Here is a 19304-nt window from a genome sequence, read left to right on the forward strand (position 1 = left end):
CTCGAAGGAAGACGTGTCAAAGATGTTTACTTAACTAATTTGAACTCTCTATCCGGTCACACCATGTCTTGCATGAGTGTAATGAACAATGATCCTTGGTTATGGCATAAAAGGTTTGGTCATGTTAGTACAAAAACTCTTAATACCCTTAAAAGACTTGACTTAGTTGAAGGCATTCCTAATATAAAATTTGATTTTGATAAAGTATGTGATGAATGTGCTAGAGGTAAACATGTTAAAAGTTCCTTTAAATCCAAAAGAATTATGAGTACATCTCAACCTTTGCAACTTTTACATATCGACTTATGTGGACCAATGAGAACTAGAAGTAGAGGTGGTAGTCGTTATGTGTGTGTCATTGTTGATGATTACTCTAGGTTCGTTTGGGCACTCTTCCTAAGCTCTAAGGATGAGACATTTGATGAGTTTCTAATTTGGTTAAGAAAAATTCAAAATAAACTTGGTTTAAAACTTGTTTCAATGAGAACCGATCATGGAACCGAATTCGAAAACTCATCATTTGGTGCTTATTGTGATGACAATGGTGTAGACCATAACTTCTCGGCTCCTAGAACCCCGCAACAAAATGGTGTGGTTGAAAGGATGAATAGAACCCTTGAAGGAATGGCTAGAACAATGTTATTAACTAGTAAGTTGCTTAAGAACTTTTGGGCCGAAGCGGTAAATACCGCTTGCTACATTCATAATCGTGTCATGATAAGGAGTATTTTAAATAAAACTCCCTATGAATCATTACGTGGAAGAAAACCCAACATTTCATATTTTAGATGTTTTGGAAGCAAATGTTTTGTTCACAACAATGGTAAAAACAACTTGGGTAAGTTCGATCCACGTAGTGATGAAGGAGTATTTATTGGGTACTCCGATCATAGCAAGGCCTATAAAGTTTACAATAAACGAACCTTGCTAATTGAAGAAAGCATCCATGTCATTTTTGATGAATCTAGTGTGCTTGGACAGGTACAAAACATGGATGATGATGATGAGGACGAGGATGATGAGTTTGAGATTGGCCTTGTTCGAAAAGACTTCGTGTTCACGGATGAAGAAGCTCCCAACACTGAATTGCAACAGACACGAGACTGTCACCTTCAAAGGAGAGCAGAACTCGGGGGAACACGTAGTACTTCGATTCCTCTCCTGAAGCAACAGACCCAACGATCGTTGCATCCACCTCCATAATCAAGTAACCCAAAACAAAGAGGATGAAGAACCTTCCAGGCCAATAGAAACAATCATCGTGGATCGATGTTTGTGAGGGGGAACAAGAAACCATTGTTCCAAAGAAGTGGAAACATCAAAGCTCTCATCCACTCTCACTACAAAATAAAGGCGGGAAACTGACGGAAAAAAACCGTCACTACAGCCTATTTTCCGTCAGGAATGGCTATTCCTGACGGTTATTCCGTCAGGATTAAAGCGTCACTACAAATGGTCACGTAGAAATAGCTTTACGACGGTATTTCCGTCGATGAATTAGCACAACTGACGGTTATTCCGTCATAATCTCACTTTTAGGGTGACTAGGTAAGTCAACGAATTGTTGACCAATACTGACGGATCTTCTGTCAGTATAGAGCCACTACTGACGGAAATTCCGTCACAATAGTCAACAAGTTGTTTGACTTATGTGACGGTTATTCCGTCAGGACTGCCAAACATGTGACGGTTATTCCGTCGATGTAGATCGCTTTTTTGACGGTTATTCCGTCAATAAAAGTCAACATTTTGTTGACTCATGTGACGGTATTTCCGTCAGATTGATTTGAGCAAGATGGTGAAAAGGCGACTTTGTCGCCCCACAATGCGGATTGTGCATTGTTTTTACGCACCAAACCTGCAAAAACCAAATACGACCGTCGACCGCCAAGCGGGAATCCATTATCATGTCAACCGCATGAGCGGGAATCAAGAGTAGACAACGAAAGAAAACCAAACACGATTGGAAGACCGAAGTTATTACATAAAAATTAAAGGTCAAATTTTTACATGTCTCATAAAATGTCTTTTACATACCAACTAAACTAATAAAGTCCATAATCATAAGTCACTACTAAACTACCAACATAAGAAACACTAATAATTACCTAGAGGCTCAATAATGTCATCACCAAAGCCATGTCCGCCATCCTCATTGTCTTCTCTACGGAAAGGGCGGAAACTGGAGCACGAGGGAGGGGGTTGAGATGCGCGCATCTCAGCCATTGCTTGTTTTATTTCTCGCCATTTCCCGAGCTTGGAGACGGATCGTTTCCTCAAGACTTTGTCGTGCGGTTCTCTCATTGTTTAGTTGGGTGGCAAATTGAGTATACTGGGTAGGAGTGTAAGAGAATGATCGGCGAGTACCTTTGTTACACGGACGTTCAAACCATTTTTCGGCCGCTACATCACCGCTCCCGAAAAATCTTCCACGATTGTCAAAACCATCGACCGCTTTGTAGAACGAACGGAACTCGTCTGGAGCCTCTCCGGGGGGCGTCGGTTGACTCATCTCTTCTTGATAGATGGCCTAAAAGAAAACAAATAAGGAAAAAATGATGTTATATTTAAAAATGAGTAAAATATAATAACTATTAACATTATTAATTAGAGAAATAAAATAAATATTAACTTACGTCGGTCTTAGCGGCTCTAGGATTAACCCACTCCCCCTTCTTGTTTTTCTTCGTCTTTGTAAACAACTTGTATGGTGTGGCCGACTCACCCTGAAAGTAGCATAAAAATAACGTAAAATGATTATATTCGGCAATTAATAATACTTGTAACCAATTTGTGAAAAATAATAAATTTGGAGGGAGTTGTTTGACTTACCAATTCCTTGAAAGCATCAGAGCAACTCTTCACTACTACAAATCCAGGCAACTACAACGCCCCTTTAACAACGAATATTCACGAAAATCACAATAAACGTTGTAGAATGCATGGCGCGAATTTTACTAAAATCAATTACAACGGGTATGGTTATAAACACCGTTGTTATTAGTTTTAACAACGGGTCACACATGAGGAACCGTTGTTAATAATTTGGCGCAAAATTGGCGCAAAGTTAGTGAAAAGTAATAACAACGGTTATTTTTGAAACCCGTTGTTAAACCTTATTTAACAACGGGTGTTTTCTACAACCGTTGTTAAAACATATTTCACAACGGTTGTTGTTTAATAACCGTTGTCAATACCTTCCATACTATAAACCACACAAACACAAGTCTCACTGCACCACAAAACACAAACCTTAATACACAAACACAAACCCAAAGAAGCGCCAAACACAAACACAAACACATTCTCATCGTCTCTTTCTCTCTTTCTCATCGCCGCTTTATCTTCTCGCCGTCACTTTGTTGATTTCATCGTCTCTTTACGTACGTTCAGAATTATCGTTTTGTTTCATCGTCATTATTTTATTGTTCTAATTATTTCATTTCAATGTATGTGTTTTTATCGACCATTAGGTTCCGTTCAAAGATCTGCTAATTATTTCATTTCCATGTATGTGTTTCCTATTATTTCATTTCCATCTTCTTTTGCGTCCTTGACGGATCGAGCATGTTTTAGCGATTAGGGTTTGGAGAATATATTGAGATAATGGAAATGCATGTTAGTTGAGATAATGCAATGTATTTATACTAATGTGTGGGTTGAGTTGTTTTTTAATTAATATATATGTTAGGAAGTTGTGCCATATATGTTAGGAAGTTGTGCCATAATCGGATCTTGATGATGACAGATAGATCTATGGAGTTGAAAAAATGGAAGCAAATCAAACAAGCATAACTCAACACTTTCAAAATGATCATTTCATTTAATTTTAAACCAAATACATTACAAAGAATTATCGTAAATCAAAAGATGTATAATAAGCCGGAACAACCCCTAAAGCGTAAAAACGCTTCTCAACCTGCCACCAATCACGCCACTCTGGTATACCGCTAACTTCCGGGTCATTGGCTTCATATTTTGCAATAACAGATTGAATATATGCAAGGACACGACTTGCATGTGGAGATAAGGTTGGAAGAGTACCACTCAACATATCTCTCGGCTCGCAAACAAGTTGCGAGTATCGGTAGACGAGGGTATGAAGATGATGATGATGATGAGGCTTTGTTGACAAGCCGGACCGCTTCACGCCTCTTAATCCAATAATTCCGTTGATGTTCAAGGGATGCTTTGATTAATGGGTGTTGATCGGCCGGAAGCCCGGCGAGAACCTTCCCATCATCTTCAATCGTTTGTGTAAGCCATTCTTCGTTGTTGATAAAATTAGGGTTCATTGCCATGTTGTTTCAATTAATGAATGTTAGTAAAGGATGCTTTAATATGTTAGTAAAGGATGCTTTAATATTTATAGCTAGTAATATTTAATTTTTTTTTTTTTTATTTTTTAAGAACAAACAACAACGGTTATTTATAAATAACCCGTTGTTATAACTTTCCCCCCAAAATTGAGTCACACTTTCCACAACGGGTTTTTATACTTAAAACCGTTGTTAATATTTTTAACAACGGTTTCCTTAAAAAAAACCAACCGTTGTTAAAACCTTTTACAACGGACGCTTTAACAACGTCCGCTTTTTTATATAACAACGGTTTTTGACCGTTGTTATAGGTTGTATCTGTAGTAGTGCTTACGGCCTAGAGTATGAGTGCCTAGTGCTTTCCCGTCCTTAGCACCCGACATTCTATTTGCCTTATTTGTCTTAGAACTTTTGGCAAATTCAGGGTCTTTTTCTTCTCTTTCCTTCAGATTCACCCACCAAGAGAGCGGTACCCACTCGGGTTTGTTCTTTAGATACTTGAGTCCATTAATAAGCTTGGTAATCCGCCTTGTGACCTCCTTTTGCCAATCGGGATAAGGGTTATACTCTTTATCGACGGACTTCACATGTTTCTATTTCAAAAACAAGTATTTAATTAGTAATAGAAGATGACTTTAATTAATAAAAATAAAATAAAAATGTTTAACGTAAAATAAATAATAGGTAACTTTTAAATTACCCTAAACCAATTCCACATCTTCAAACGCTGCGCTTGGCTCGCCTCACTCCATTTGGTGAAGTACTCTTCATCTGTAATGTTATTTGTGAACGACCAACCGACATATTTTTTTTATGCACTTGTCATTCCACCAAAAAATAAAACAACCATATATTGAAAATTTAAATAAAATGAATTGAATGATATATATTTCATAAAGCTAAAAATAAGTTTTAGAACGCTTACCAATTACCATTTGGTCTGTTTTGTGATAGAATTATCTGCATATTATCCGTTTCCGGATTAAATGTCTGAACATCGTCGTCATCTTCATTATTAATTGGATCGTTCTCCTGGTTACGCGACTTCCCCACTACCGCTCCCTATTATCTTTCGAATCAAACCTGCCATATACTAATCATAAACAACAGAAATTGTCAGTTGAAATAAAATCGTTAGTACAAATTGGAGTGTCATGAACAATATAATAAATAAATAATTAACACCGCAAATTGGTAGTCCAACAAAAATGAAGTGTCATGATTAAAATGCTTCAATTTGATTCAATGATTAAAATTCATACATAAAAATGATTTCATTAAAATTCATACATTAATATAGTAGAATTACAACAACTACCATCACTCATCACTATCACTATCACTATGAATCAAAAGAGGTTCATCATCATCTTAAAAAAGTATTCCGACTTCTTCATCTTCTTCCCCATTTTCCTCTATTCTATTTTCTTCAACTTCAACTTCATTATCCTCTTCTTCTCCGACATCCCCGTCATATTCCCTTTCACCCATTTCCACAACCACTTCATATTCATCTTCAGTTTCTGACTCTTCCACCAAAATTGGTGAAGATGCGTGATCATTGACAACCACATCCTCTTGGAAGACAATTTCGTCAACAGGAGCATCAACATGTGATCTTGCCTTGATTTTAAAAACCGCGGACCATTGCTGATTACCTTTCTTAGTGGTTGGATAAGGAGCATAACAAACTTGATCGACTTGAAAAGCTGCCACGAATGGGTTATGTCCACGAAACTTCTTTTTCTCATTTACATCTACAAGTCCGTATGCCTTATGGATATTAAGTCCTAGTTGAGAATTATCAAACCAATCACATTTAAACAATATCACCCTATAAACTCTTTTCTCGGTATAATAACCAAGTTCAATTACTTCATTTAGGGTTCCATAGTAGTCCAACCCTTCTGTAGAATTCACACAAACCCCATTACTTGAGGTAGCTTTCGAAAGATCAACTCCCTCCTTATAAGCTCGAAATTTATAGCCATTGATAGAATATCGTCTCCATGTCTTCACCTTGCTACTAGGACCTAATGCTAGAGCTACTATTAAAGGGTCCTTTAATCTATAAGACTATCAATAAAACAATATGTTAATTAATGTGTTATATATATTAATAATCTCCATAACTAATGATATGGACAAACAAAATAAATGGATTGGTATATGATAGTATGAAACGTATTACTTACTTCATTTCGGAACCATTTCGGATAACTTTTGTCATGTTTGCTCCAAACATCATCAGAGGACATGACATCAGGAAATGTGAGTTTGATATGTGTCTCAAATTTCCTATATATAGGGGGAAAATGTTTTAATTATGTATTACCTATAATTTTGATCTTATTTAATAATTAAAAATGTATTGAGTAATGACGAAATAATAACTTACTTTTCATAAGACTCTAACAATTTCCCACAATTCCGTAGCACATAAAAATGAGAATCTTCATACTCTTTCTGAATCAAGTGCCTCTGAATACATTTCCCAGTTGTAGTACCCATGTCAGCATTGAATAACTCGGGTAATTTCATTGAATCTATGTCGTCATCGGAATTCACACCAACATCTAAATCTTTCGCTTTTGTGTCAATGTGACTTTCAAAATATAGGGAACAGAAATTTGCAATTTCCTCTAACAAAAAAGAATTGCATATGGAACCCTCCACCCGAGCTTTGTTGCCAATCTTTCTTTTTATATGATTAAGAAATCTCTCAAATGGATACATCCATCGATATTGAACAGGTCCTCCAACCTTCGCTTCATAAGGTAAGTGAATTGGCAAATGCTCCATGGAATTGAAAAAAGATGGGGGAAATATCTTCTCTAACTTGCATATTATATCCGGAATGTTATTCTCTAAACGTTCCATAGAATCAACTCTAATCGTAGAAGTACACAAGTCTCTAAAAATTGGGCGATCTCGCTTATTGCATTCCAAGAATTAGTTGGGAGCAACTCTCGCAAGGCAACAGGAGTAGCCGTTCCATAAAGACATGACAATCATGACTTTTCATGGAATGCAACACCTTATTTTTATGGTCAACACACCGACTCAAATCTGAAGCATAACCATCCGGGAATTTCAATTTAGCAACCCATTCACATAGAGCCTTTTTCTCCGCAGTTTCTAAAACAAACCTAGATGATATTGGCCGTTTATAACAAAGTTCATTAAAGTCTAGTTTTTCCTTAGGGCGAAATTTAGTTTTACCTGGTACATCCATCATCGTGTTGATAAGTTGTTCGAAAAAGTTTTTCTCAATGTGCATAACGTCCAGGTTGTGTCGAATTAACAACGTTTTCCAGTAAGGAAGTTCCCAAAGTATGCTTTGTTTCCACCAACCTTCATTCTTGTCTTTCAATCTTTTCAATTCTTGATCAGAAGCATCAACTATTTTTGGCAAATCCTTAACGGAATCCCACACTTCATCACCTGTTAATTTCGACGCGGCTATGCGACTCTCAGTTTTTCTGTTCTTTAGAAAGTGCTTACAATTGTTGCGGAAAGGATGATCAGGTCTTAAGAACTCACGGTGACAATCGAACCAACAAACCTTTTTGCTATTTTTAAGCCAAAAAGATCTATGTTCTTTTTCTTGACAATAAGGACAAGCACGGTACCCACTTGTGGACCAACCGGAAAGCATGCCATATGCCGGAAAATCATTGATCGTCCACATTAATGCAACCTTTAATTGAAAATTTAGTTTCTTAGAAACATCGTAAGTGTACACGCCGGTTTCCCAAAGTTCTTTCAACTCTTTAATCAACGGTTGCAGGTACACATCCAAATTTGTCTTAGGGTTCTTAGGACCTGGAACGAGCAGAGATAAGAACATAAATTGTCGCTTCATACATAACCAAGGAGGTAAGTTGTATGGAGTGACAATCACAGGCCAACATGATTAATTCCTCCCAAATTGCCCATAAGGATTAAATCCATCTGTACACAAACCAAGCCGAACATTACGAGGCTCACTTGCAAATTCTGCATGCTCTCTATCAAAATGTTTCCACGCTTCTCCATCACTTGGGTGTGCCATTGTCCCCCTTTCTCTTAATCGAGAGTTTCTATGATGCCAACTCATCTCACCTGCTATCTGCTTGGTTGCATATAATCGTTGTAACCTTGGAGCAATCGGGAAATAAGTTAACGGTGTACAAGGAATACGCCTCCCACTTGAATTTTTTGTACTTTTATACCGAGATGCATGACACTTTGTACATTCCTCAAGATTAGCATTTTCCTCCCAAAAAAGCATGCATCCAGTAGGACATGCATCAATCTTCTGGTGTGGTAGTTGGAGTCCCTTAAGCACTTTCTTAATCTCATTAAAATTGCGCGCCATGTCATTATTCTTTGGAATAATGTCACCTACGAACGACACAAACCCATTCGCGCATCTAAGAGATATGTTATTCTCACATTTGAGTGCTACCAACCTAGCTGCCACTTGCAACAAACTCATATTACCTCCCTCATACACTGGTTGTTCAGCTTTTTCTAGCATTTTATAGAAGGAAGAAACTTGGGGGTTTGGGGTTTCATAACGCACTTCTTCATCGCTAAGGTCGTCGGGATTCAGTTGCTCCTCCAATATTTGTTCAACATTATCACGTAATGCATTTTCCACGAGCTCACGGTAAGGATTTTCACTAACTACGATACTACTTGAACTTCCTTCGTTAGGCATTTCCTCACCATGATACGTCCATACATAGTAATTATCGGCAAAACCATTCGACCAAAGATGATCTTCAACTACTTTTTTCCCTTTAAAAGCTCTGTTATTGCATTTCTTACACGGACATCTTATTTCACCAAAATTCTTATACATACTACTTTGTCCCACGAAGTTAATAAACTCTTTCACCCCCTTTGCAAATTCACGCTTCGGTTTCTTTTTTTCGTCTAATCTTTCATACATCCATTGTCGTTCTAATCTTTTCATGTTTATATATATCTACAATTCAATTTATTTGTATATATGTCATAAAAACACAATAACAATCAAAAATAATACTCAATAAACATTATCACCAACAAATAACTATTGTCAATAAGTAGTCTTTTTTTTTTTGAATTGGGTCCTTATCACTCCAACCTAAACCCATCAATGTACGTTTCAAGTCACTAGCAAACATACACTTGTAATTTATTAATGAGGAAAAAATTAAGGCAAAGCAATTCCCCTTAGTTCTCCAAATACACAATGTAGAATAAGTAATTACTCCACATATGCATTCAGAGAACATTAAAGGAATTGTCACCGAGCTCTTTCCTCATTAACAAATCACAAATACATGTTTACTACCTAAGTGACTTGAAACGTACAAAGACAGTCCCAAAACGGGGACTATTCAAAAATTACTCCTAATGAGTAATTTTTGAACGGGTACTAAGTCAATATGAACATTAATTTCAATAATATTAAAAACAAAACATACAACAATGACTACTTTCTTAATAATGTCAATTAACAAAAACTAAGTAACATGACTAATTTTTCATTTTAAATATCTAATCTAATTAACATTAATTCAAATTATCATTCTAAAAACATTAACATTACACAAAATTTAACAATTCACAAAACTAATACTATCTATTACTAATTAAGCTAATTAAGCTACTACTAACTACTACACAAAATTTAACAATTCAAAAAAAACTACAACAAAATAGCTTTTATCCTAATTCAACATGCATCAACACTAACTAATACTAATTAAGATAATTAAACTAATTAAACAAAAAAATTAATTAAAAAGAGATTAAAAATACCTAATTAATTTTACTAATAAGTAAAAAGGAAGGGGCAGTGGAGGACCGGGGCAGTGGAGGACCGGCAGTGGAGGACCGGGGCGGCGGCGGCGGCGGCGGCGGCGGTGGCGGTGTCGTTAACCTATACGAATAATATAAATAAAGACAAGAAAAGGAAAAAGAAAAGGAAAAGGAAAAGGAAAAACAAGATATAAATGACAAACCTGGGGTGGTGGTGGTCGGCGGCACGAGTGAGTGGTGGTGGTGTGGTGATGGTCGGCGAATTTGGGGAAAATAGAGTAGTAGAAATTGATTTGGGGGAAAATAGTCGATGGGAACGAGGATGGCTGTGCTGTGCGGTATTTAAGTTGCATCTGACGGAAAAACCGTCAGGACTCCGCTTTTTTGGAGACATCTGACGGAATTTCCGTCACATAAGTCAAATTTCTGTTTGACTTATCTGACGGAAATTCCGTCAGATGTCTCCAAAAAAGCGGAGTCCTGACGGTTTTTCCGTCAGATACTTTATCTCAATTATTGAAAGCTGGGCAATAATTGAGGGACAACCTTTGACGGAATTTCCGTCAGAATTGAGAACTTCTGACGGATCTTCCGTCAGTTGTAGGCTAATTAGTGACGGCGTTTCCGTCAAATCTAAATGGCGCCTTTGGATTTTTTACGCGCCAGTATCATCTGACGGTTTGTGACGGAAATTCCGTCACTATAGGACATCTGACGGATTTTCCGTCACATGGCCGTCACTTTTTTAAAATATCTGACGGACTTCAAATTCCGTCACATCTACCGTCAGTTTTCCGCGTTTTTTTTGTAGTGTCTCTAATCTCACAAGTGATCTCAACTCGGGAATTCGAACAAGATCATCCGTCAACAATCTCGCTCACCTCAATGAGTATTGTGCCCATAATGCCTTCCTATCTCAAATTGAGCCTTCAAATGTAATCGCCTTGACGATGCAGATTGGGTGCTTGCCATGCAAGATGAGCTCAATCAATTCAAAAGAAATGAGGTATGGCACCTAGTCCCTAGACCGCCTAATCGTACCGTCATTGGTACTAGGTGGGTCTTTCGCAACAAGCTCGATGACATCGGGATAAATTGTAAGGAACAAGGCTAGACTAGTGGTGCAAGGTTATAACCAACAAGAGGGTATTGATTACGATGAAACCTATGCACCGGTAGCTAAACTTGAGGCCATACGATTGCTTATAGCTTTTGCGGCTCACAAAGGCATTAAACTCTTCCAAATGGATGTCAAAACCGCTTTCTTAAATGGATATTTGGAAGAAGATGTCTTTGTAGAGCAACCACCGGGTTTTGAGAACAATGATTTGCCTAACCATGTTTTCAAATTAGACAAAGCTCTTTATGGTTTAAAACAAGCACCAAGATGTTGGTATGATAGATTGTCTAAATTTCTTATTGAAAATGGTTTTAAAAGAGGCTCCGTTGACAAAACATTGTTCTTGAAGCAACAGTCCAGTGAACTGTTGGTTGTACAAGTATATGTTGATGACATTATATTTGGTGCAACAAATGAACTCCTTTACTTATATTTTTCGGAACTAATGAAATCGGAGTTTGAAATGAGCATGATGGGTGAGCTAGGATTCTTCCTTGGGCTCCAAATTAAGCAATCAAATGAAGGAATCATGATCCATCAACAAAAGTATATTAAGGAAATGCTTAAGAAATTTGGGATGACTAATGGTAAGCCTCATGATACACCTATGGTAGCCGGGTCCAAATTGGACAAAGATGAACTCGGTAAGAATGTTAGTGACAAGGTGTATAAAGGTATGATAGGCTCACTTCTTTACTTGACCGCAAGTCGTCCTGACATTCTCTTTAGTATTTGTTTATGTGCTAGGTTCCAAGCAAATCCGAAAGAATCACATTTCAAAGCCGTTAAACGAATTCTTCGGTATTTGATTGGAACACAAAATCTTTACCTATGGTACCCTTTACATTGTCCTTTTGATCTTATAGGCTTTTCGGACGCGGACTATGCGGGGTGCACGGTAGATAGAAAGAGCACCTCCGGAATTGCAACGTTCTTGGGTCCTTGCTTGACTTCTTGGGCCTCAAAGAAACAAAATACGGTAGCTCTTTCTACGGCCGAGAGTGAGTACGTTAGTGCGGCACATTGTTGTTCTCAACTCCTTTGGGTAAAACAACAACTCTTGGATTTTGGTATTATTTTTGACTCCATTCCTTTAATGTGTGATAATACGAGTGCAATAAATATTTCCAAAAATCCTATTCAACACTCTAAAACCAAACATATTGATATTCGTCACCATTTTATTCGTGATCATGTGGAAAAAGGACATATTAAACTTATCTTTTGCAAGACCGAAAATCAAATTGCCGATATTTTTACTAAGCCACTTGCAAGAGAACATTTTGAGAAATTTAGACTAGAAATTGGGTTAATTAATAGCTTGTGATTTTTAGTGTGAGTTTTACAAAATTCCTTAATTGATTAAATTAAAATTGGATATATGTTATTAAGTGTTCTAAGTGCATTGACATCATGTTTTGACCAAAAAATTGACACCGTATTTGTGAGTCGGTAATCACTCAACCTCATATCTAAAAATACGTTTATTATATGCTACCTTGCGTTTTTATTTCGAGTGATTAAATTTGTCTAGTTGGGCCAACTACTTCACTTACCTCATTAAATGGGCCATTAACTACCCCAACACACCCTCCACTCCTACCCGTCCAAACTCCTACCCAAAGTCCATCTCTTCATCTCCCTAAACTCACCACATCACCTATCCTAACCCACCATGGTAAAAACATCATTTAACACACCCATACCCATTAAACCCACAAAAGTTACCTCACCACCTGTCACATCCAACCCACCGACATCAACAACTCCAACCATGACTCCAGTTAAAACATCCTATGCATTCCCACCTCAAACCTCAAACTCGACCCCTTCATCAAACCCAGATACGCCAAACCCTCAACCATCACCGAACCCCACTGACCCTCCATCATCCGACGACATTCCCATCTCCACAATGGTAGGACGGCGCACTCGTGGTGGTCGGAAGAAAAGCTCTTCAGTTCCAAGCTCTTCCACTGAACCGGTTTTGGTAAATATTGAAGATGTTGAAGAAGAAACCGAGTTTGATTTAAATGAGAATCCCTCTAAGTCCGGCGAGTCTGACCCGACTCCGGCGAAAAAGAACAACAAAAGAAAGGAAAAAGCCTCTTCATCCCAATTACCCCCAATTTCAGAAACTATCGAGTAGAGTAATGTTGACAACCCCACTGTTGATGCTCCAATTGAAAATCCAAGTGAACCTCCTCAGAAAAAATCGAAACCATTGAAGAAAAAGCTTGTATACCTTTCTCCCTCCGATCCGGTCTCCCTAACCTCGAAATGGGATTTGGCCATCGTTTGGGATCACCTTGAGAGTATTGACCTCCCTACCTCCATTTACAAAAACTGTGAAAGGTTGATGAACATCAAAGCAATCCACTCTCCTCGGGTTTACAACCAAACTTGGTTTGAGCCGCCTGCTTTTCACTCCGTCCGTGATATGGTCTTAGCTCAAGGTTGGGAAAAGCTATTGGAAATGCGTGAACCAGTGTTTGTAAGCGAGGTGATTCAGTTCTTTGCAACTGTTCGGGTTGATAAGTCGGGTGAAACTCTTACGGCTAAGGTGAACGGTAAGCCTCTTAAACTATCTCAATCTGATTTCGCTACCGCCCTTGATATTCCAGTCGGAGGTTTTGACAAACTCCCCTCCGAAACATGGGTTGCTTTACCTTATGCTTCACCACTTAATGTTGCCCAAGTAGTGTGTCCCAAAACTGTTTCTCCTGGACCCGTGAGCAACACCCAAATCCCACCTCCTCTTCGGATCATCTTTAATATGCTTTGTCGCTCTATTTACCCCTCGGGTGATAGGGAAAACTCACCATAGCCCAACAATACTTAATCTATCATATTGCTACCCATAAGAAGGTGAACCTAGTCGGGTTAATGTTTAAACGTTTTCACCTCATTTCGACCAAGCTTCGTCGACCTTCCTCTAGTATGATTCACCTACCCTATGGCATGTGGTTATCGGTTGTGCTCAAGGCACAAGGGGTGTTAGTGAACACTAGCTTGGGTTCGTTGGATATGTGTGATGTTATGAGTGATGGGCAAATGGGGAAGATGTTGATCAAAATTGAAAATGACGAATTGATCTCTGTGAAAATTAAGAAGGACCCGGAAGTTGGGTCAACAAGTCAAGTGAATACGGGTAGTATGCGGGAAGTGCTTAATGCCGTGGCTGAGTTGGGTGCGTGGATTAGGGAAGATGCTCGTCAAAAGGACATGGCAATTTCGGCCCTTGCTTCTACTTTGGACCTCATCCGTGGTGAGGTGGATATCATTTCCACCCTTGTGTCAACAAAAGAAGTTGGTGATGATCATGTGGATGATGACCCGTTGGGTAGTGGCTCGGATGGTGAACAAGCCTCCTCTCCTTAGCCTTTCCCTTTCCTCTCGGCCTATTAACCCTTACCCGTACCCCTTCATTTTGTTCCACCTTGGTTGTGCCTTTCTAAGACTTATTTTCCTTGCTTGTTATTTTGAACAATTGGTGGTGTATTTTAAACTTTGTTTAGCTATGTTGAACTTTGGTTAGCTTATGCCTAATCCTTGTTTATGTTGACTTTGTTACCTTGTCACACTTCCATGTGTCTTTTTTGTGTTTTCTTATGAAATATCTGCACTCTAATGCTTGTGACATCCCTATCCTTTTGATGATGTCAAGAGGGGGAAAAGGTAAACTCATGCTTTAAATCTCCTTGCTTTTTGATTAAACTAATGGCTTGTCTAACCTTCTTAGCTTGATTCTTGTTTGGGGCAATGTAAAATTGTCATGATAGTTTAATTCTAACTTTTGCCTTCGTAAGGTAATATTGTCCCTTCTCTATCATTTGATCTTGCTTGTTTAAAAATCTTGAATCAAGGTGTTTACATTGCTTATACATTCGTTTGGGGCTTGTCATCATCAAAGGGGGAATTTGTTGGGTTCCTTATGTTGATGATAACATGCCCATTTGATTTGTGTTATCTTAGTTTACCTTTTCAGGATTAATGATGTAATCAAGCTTGGATTAAGAAGTGTTGAAGTTGTTATTAATCCCATTGTATTTAGTCGAGTGTCATCTAATGTACAAGCAAGAAAGTAGAGTATACTAGAGTAATAGAAATGAGTCCAGACATTTATTTGCTTTCACACGCAAAAAATTTGTTTGGATTATGCCACAACTCGTAAAAACTTGAAGCTCCCTTTTATCTTTCAAAAGCTTTCACGTGACTTTTATTTTCAAAGATAAAAAATCAGATTTTTATTAAAGAGTAGTCTTCATTAAAGAGTGGTTTGAATTATTCAAAATATTTCCTCTTTGTGCAAATTCAATCCTTTGGTCTTTAAGAAAACAAGAAATACTTTTTGCCATATTTGTGATAACTTGTCATCATGTGACTTGTCTCACATCCTTTGTTTTCTAATTTTGCATGAGCATTTAATGTTATTTTTCAAACCTTCTTTCTCTATTCTTACCTTTGCAAAAGACCCCTCTTTGGTGCAAGTTTTGGGTGGTTGCTATTGCCCTTCACATGTAAGGTCTTTGACCCTTCAAAACCCTAGCAACCCCCTTCACTCACCTCCTCTATATAAACCGAGTCTCACCTTCATAAATCCTTAAGACTTTTCTGAAATAATTCTTCCATCTTTGCAAATTAATTTTAAGAGCTTAAAATCGTGTTTTATTTGCAAAATCCTTTAAAAGTCTTCAAGTGTCTTTAAGTTTCTACAGTCGTGGCTACTGTTGCTTTTCTATACTAAACTCTCTTGCTTAAGAATTGTTGATCTTGTAAAAGTTGTCCACCTCTATTCTTTGTTAAGAATGTGTTAGTGGAAACTTGATCCTATAACATTCTAAGTGTGTTAGTAGAGTTTAGGACGGAGTAGTCTTTTACTCTTGACAACCGGAGTAGGTTGTGAGTTGGCAACCGGAGTAGGTTGCGAGTTAGCTTGTCATAAGAACGGAGTAGTTCTTGTACTAGCTTTACAACCGGAGTAGGTTGGTGTCTTTTATTACAAGGGTCTTTTAGTTTTCGGAGTAGATCACTAAAGGAAAGTAATAAAAAGGTAGATTGGACGTAGGCACTTGAGTATTTGCCGAACCAATTCAAAAATCTCGTGTTCATTGTTCTTTACTTTATTTCCGCTGCAATTTACTTTGTTTGTTTGTTTTTGCTTTGCTTAACCTTAGAAGTAACAGTTCATCATACTGTCGCATTTGGTCTGCAGTAATACTCCACAAATTGAGACAAATAGATACAGTCCGAACGATTGTTGCTTTCATACTTCAGCAAACATTCATATTGATACTTGTTCAATCTTTCAATATTATTCAAAGTATCCTCTCATCTCTTTTGTTCTCGTAACTCACTTTAATTCAATAAAGTTGAAGTTATAATTTTTAAAATAGTACCTAATTCACCCCCTCCCCCTCTTAGGTACTTGAATCCATAAACTCAACAGTCTCTATATATACGTACCCCAATCTGATAACCAAACCACTTTCACAATTGACAATTCATTCAACCCATTTATCCACAACGTTAAAGATAAAATCGATTTTTTTTTTCCAAAATAGGCGATTTTCTCTAATTATTTAACGAAATGGGTCGAGTCTCAAATTAATTACCCAAAATGGGTCCACGTCATACCCGAAGCTAGGTTCGTATCTAAGTCCCCATCTCGGTCAGCGACCAAGCCCAATGTGTAACCAAACCTAACTTTTGTTGTTAATAGCATTCAGGGACAAATCGCCAACGCAGCCGGCGTCCTCGCCAAGCACCATGACAATTAGAAGTCCAGTATCTGAGCCAATTTTTGGAAATCCAGTATCTGTTAATAGCATTCAGGGACTTGCAAAAAACATGGATTTATCTAACAATATATTAGAAGGACATATTCTCGAAGATTCCAGATGGCACTCAACTAAGACTTCTTGGATACTAGTCTCAACTACGACTTCTCGAACATAATCCAATCCAACAATATATATATACTCCCTCATATTCACTATATTCTTCCCCTTTCCTTTTTGCACAAGGAATAAGAGATCGATTTTGCACCACACAAAACACACTACCCCACATGTAATTTAATTTGGACCACACAAATCAACCCAAAAAAAGAAACCAGATGGCACTCAACTAAGACTTCTTTGTTTTCGCCATAAATTTAAAATCCAATTTTTACCATTGTATTTCATTCCGTCGGTTACAACCTTACCATAACAAAAGAAGCAGACCTGGATTCGTATTCTTTTCTCGTCGACAATGTTGATCATGTTATTAACAAACGTATACAAGGGATCGACATGCTATTTACGCCATCAAACTACAATGATAATCAAGAAACTGGTGTATGAATGCATACACCAACTTGTAGTAAACCTTACCATAATAAGAGTAGTATAATTAATCTAATCACTTTGTCATCATAGACTTGAGTAGCCATCGAAAGTTTTTAGTTAAATTTTTTGAATTTTTTCCGAGTGTACCTTATATTATGATTCATCCGTCCCCACCAAAATTTTTTTAGTTAAATCCAATAATAGTCTTAAAGGTCCCTATACAAAAAGATTAGTTAAGAGTTAACCGTTGAGCTTGTATATCACAAATGATCCGGAGAACCAATCTATTCACGCTCATTATGAATTTATGATGGTTTAGATGAAATAATCGTTATGCTTGTGCAGTTGTGCATAATAAGAGAAGATGCCAATTTAAGAGGTCGCAGTCATACTTAAGAGGTCGCTCATTTCAAATTCATTGTATTCTATTCAATTCTATTCAATAATGGAGTAACTTACAACACTAGTTTTATACCCGTGCAAAAAATGCACGGGGTGCTTTTAAAAATGCAAGAAAATTATGAAGATTTTTGTAAAATTCATTTAATTTCAATGGATAGGAACCGAACAATCATATGACACGACTATTCTGAACATATACCTTTTGGACTTTTGCTCTATATAAAAATAGTGTTAAGCAATATAGTAGACCAATGTTGTCAGGATCGAAATTCTACTTTGGATCGATGGGGAGGATACGATCGAATCGGTAGAATCGGATCGTAGAATCGCAAGATTCTACAAACTCACTAAATATAATTTTTTATTTAGTAAAAACATATAATTGAAAATCAAAACACTTATTTATTAATATTTATTCATTAAATATTGGTAATTAATGATTTTAGTATCATTGTATGAACAACTTACACGAAATTTGGGTTTTACGGTGTCATTATATAAAAATATATATTAATTTTTTTATTATGGAATCGGATCGTAGGATCGTAAAATCGTAGGATCGTATTATCATCTCATCTCTAGAAATTTTCAAATTAATAGGATCGTAAGATTCTAAAACTATGATAGAATCGTAGGATTCAGGATCGGTCAAGCATTTTTGGATCGTAAAATCGTAGAATCGTTGGATCGAATCGCGATTCTGACAACAATGTAGTAGACGAAATATTAAGCAAATATCTGAAAGTTCAAACATGTAAATCCCATATTATCATTTAAGACGGGTATACCTATCATAAGTTTAAGACGAATCTAATACGGAGTATTATAAATAAGACTAAACAGAATGCATATGCATAGGGAAAAATCAAAAAAATTGTCCAACATACGCATTTTGGATGATATTAGACTCGTTTTAAAGTGATGACGGATACCTCTATTTTAATGAAATGTATACTCCATCCTATTCACTCATTTTCTCCCTCTTTTCGTTTTCATGATAGTCGGATTTTCTTCTCTCTTTCTTTTTTTGGAAGGTTTTGTGTTGTCCAAACTCAATTGTATGTGGGGTAGAGTGTTTTATGTGGTCTAAAACCATTTTCTTATTTCTTGTGCAAAATGGAAAGGGAAAAAATGAGTGAATAAGAGAGTATAAAGAACGACCTATACTTTATGGATTTTAAAAATATAAAAATAATGAAATAACAATGGAGTATTATTTGTGGGATACTCATACTATATGGCTATTGACTTTAGTCGCTATTTTCATATGGTCGGTCCTCGTTCATTGTTATAGGTTAAACGGGCCAAAGTGAGTGTTAAAGACTCGGCACATAC

General features: G+C 37.1%; 1 protein-coding gene across 1 annotated transcript in view; it reads left to right on the plus strand.

Annotated features, from left to right (window-relative positions):
• The first annotated feature begins 14289 nt into the window (after positions 1-14289).
• LOC141654784 (receptor-like protein EIX2) overlaps positions 14290-19304 on the plus strand; it is a 93303-nt gene continuing 88288 nt past the window's right edge. Inside the window, exon 1 of the mRNA XM_074461900.1 lies at positions 14290-14508. Coding sequence (XP_074318001.1) covers positions 14290-14508 — 219 coding nt within the window. The remainder of the gene's footprint in view (positions 14509-19304) is intronic.

Source organism: Silene latifolia, chromosome 5 (assembly GCF_048544455.1).
Source record: "Silene latifolia isolate original U9 population chromosome 5, ASM4854445v1, whole genome shotgun sequence".
Classification (NCBI taxonomy): Eukaryota; Viridiplantae; Streptophyta; class Magnoliopsida; order Caryophyllales; family Caryophyllaceae; genus Silene; species Silene latifolia.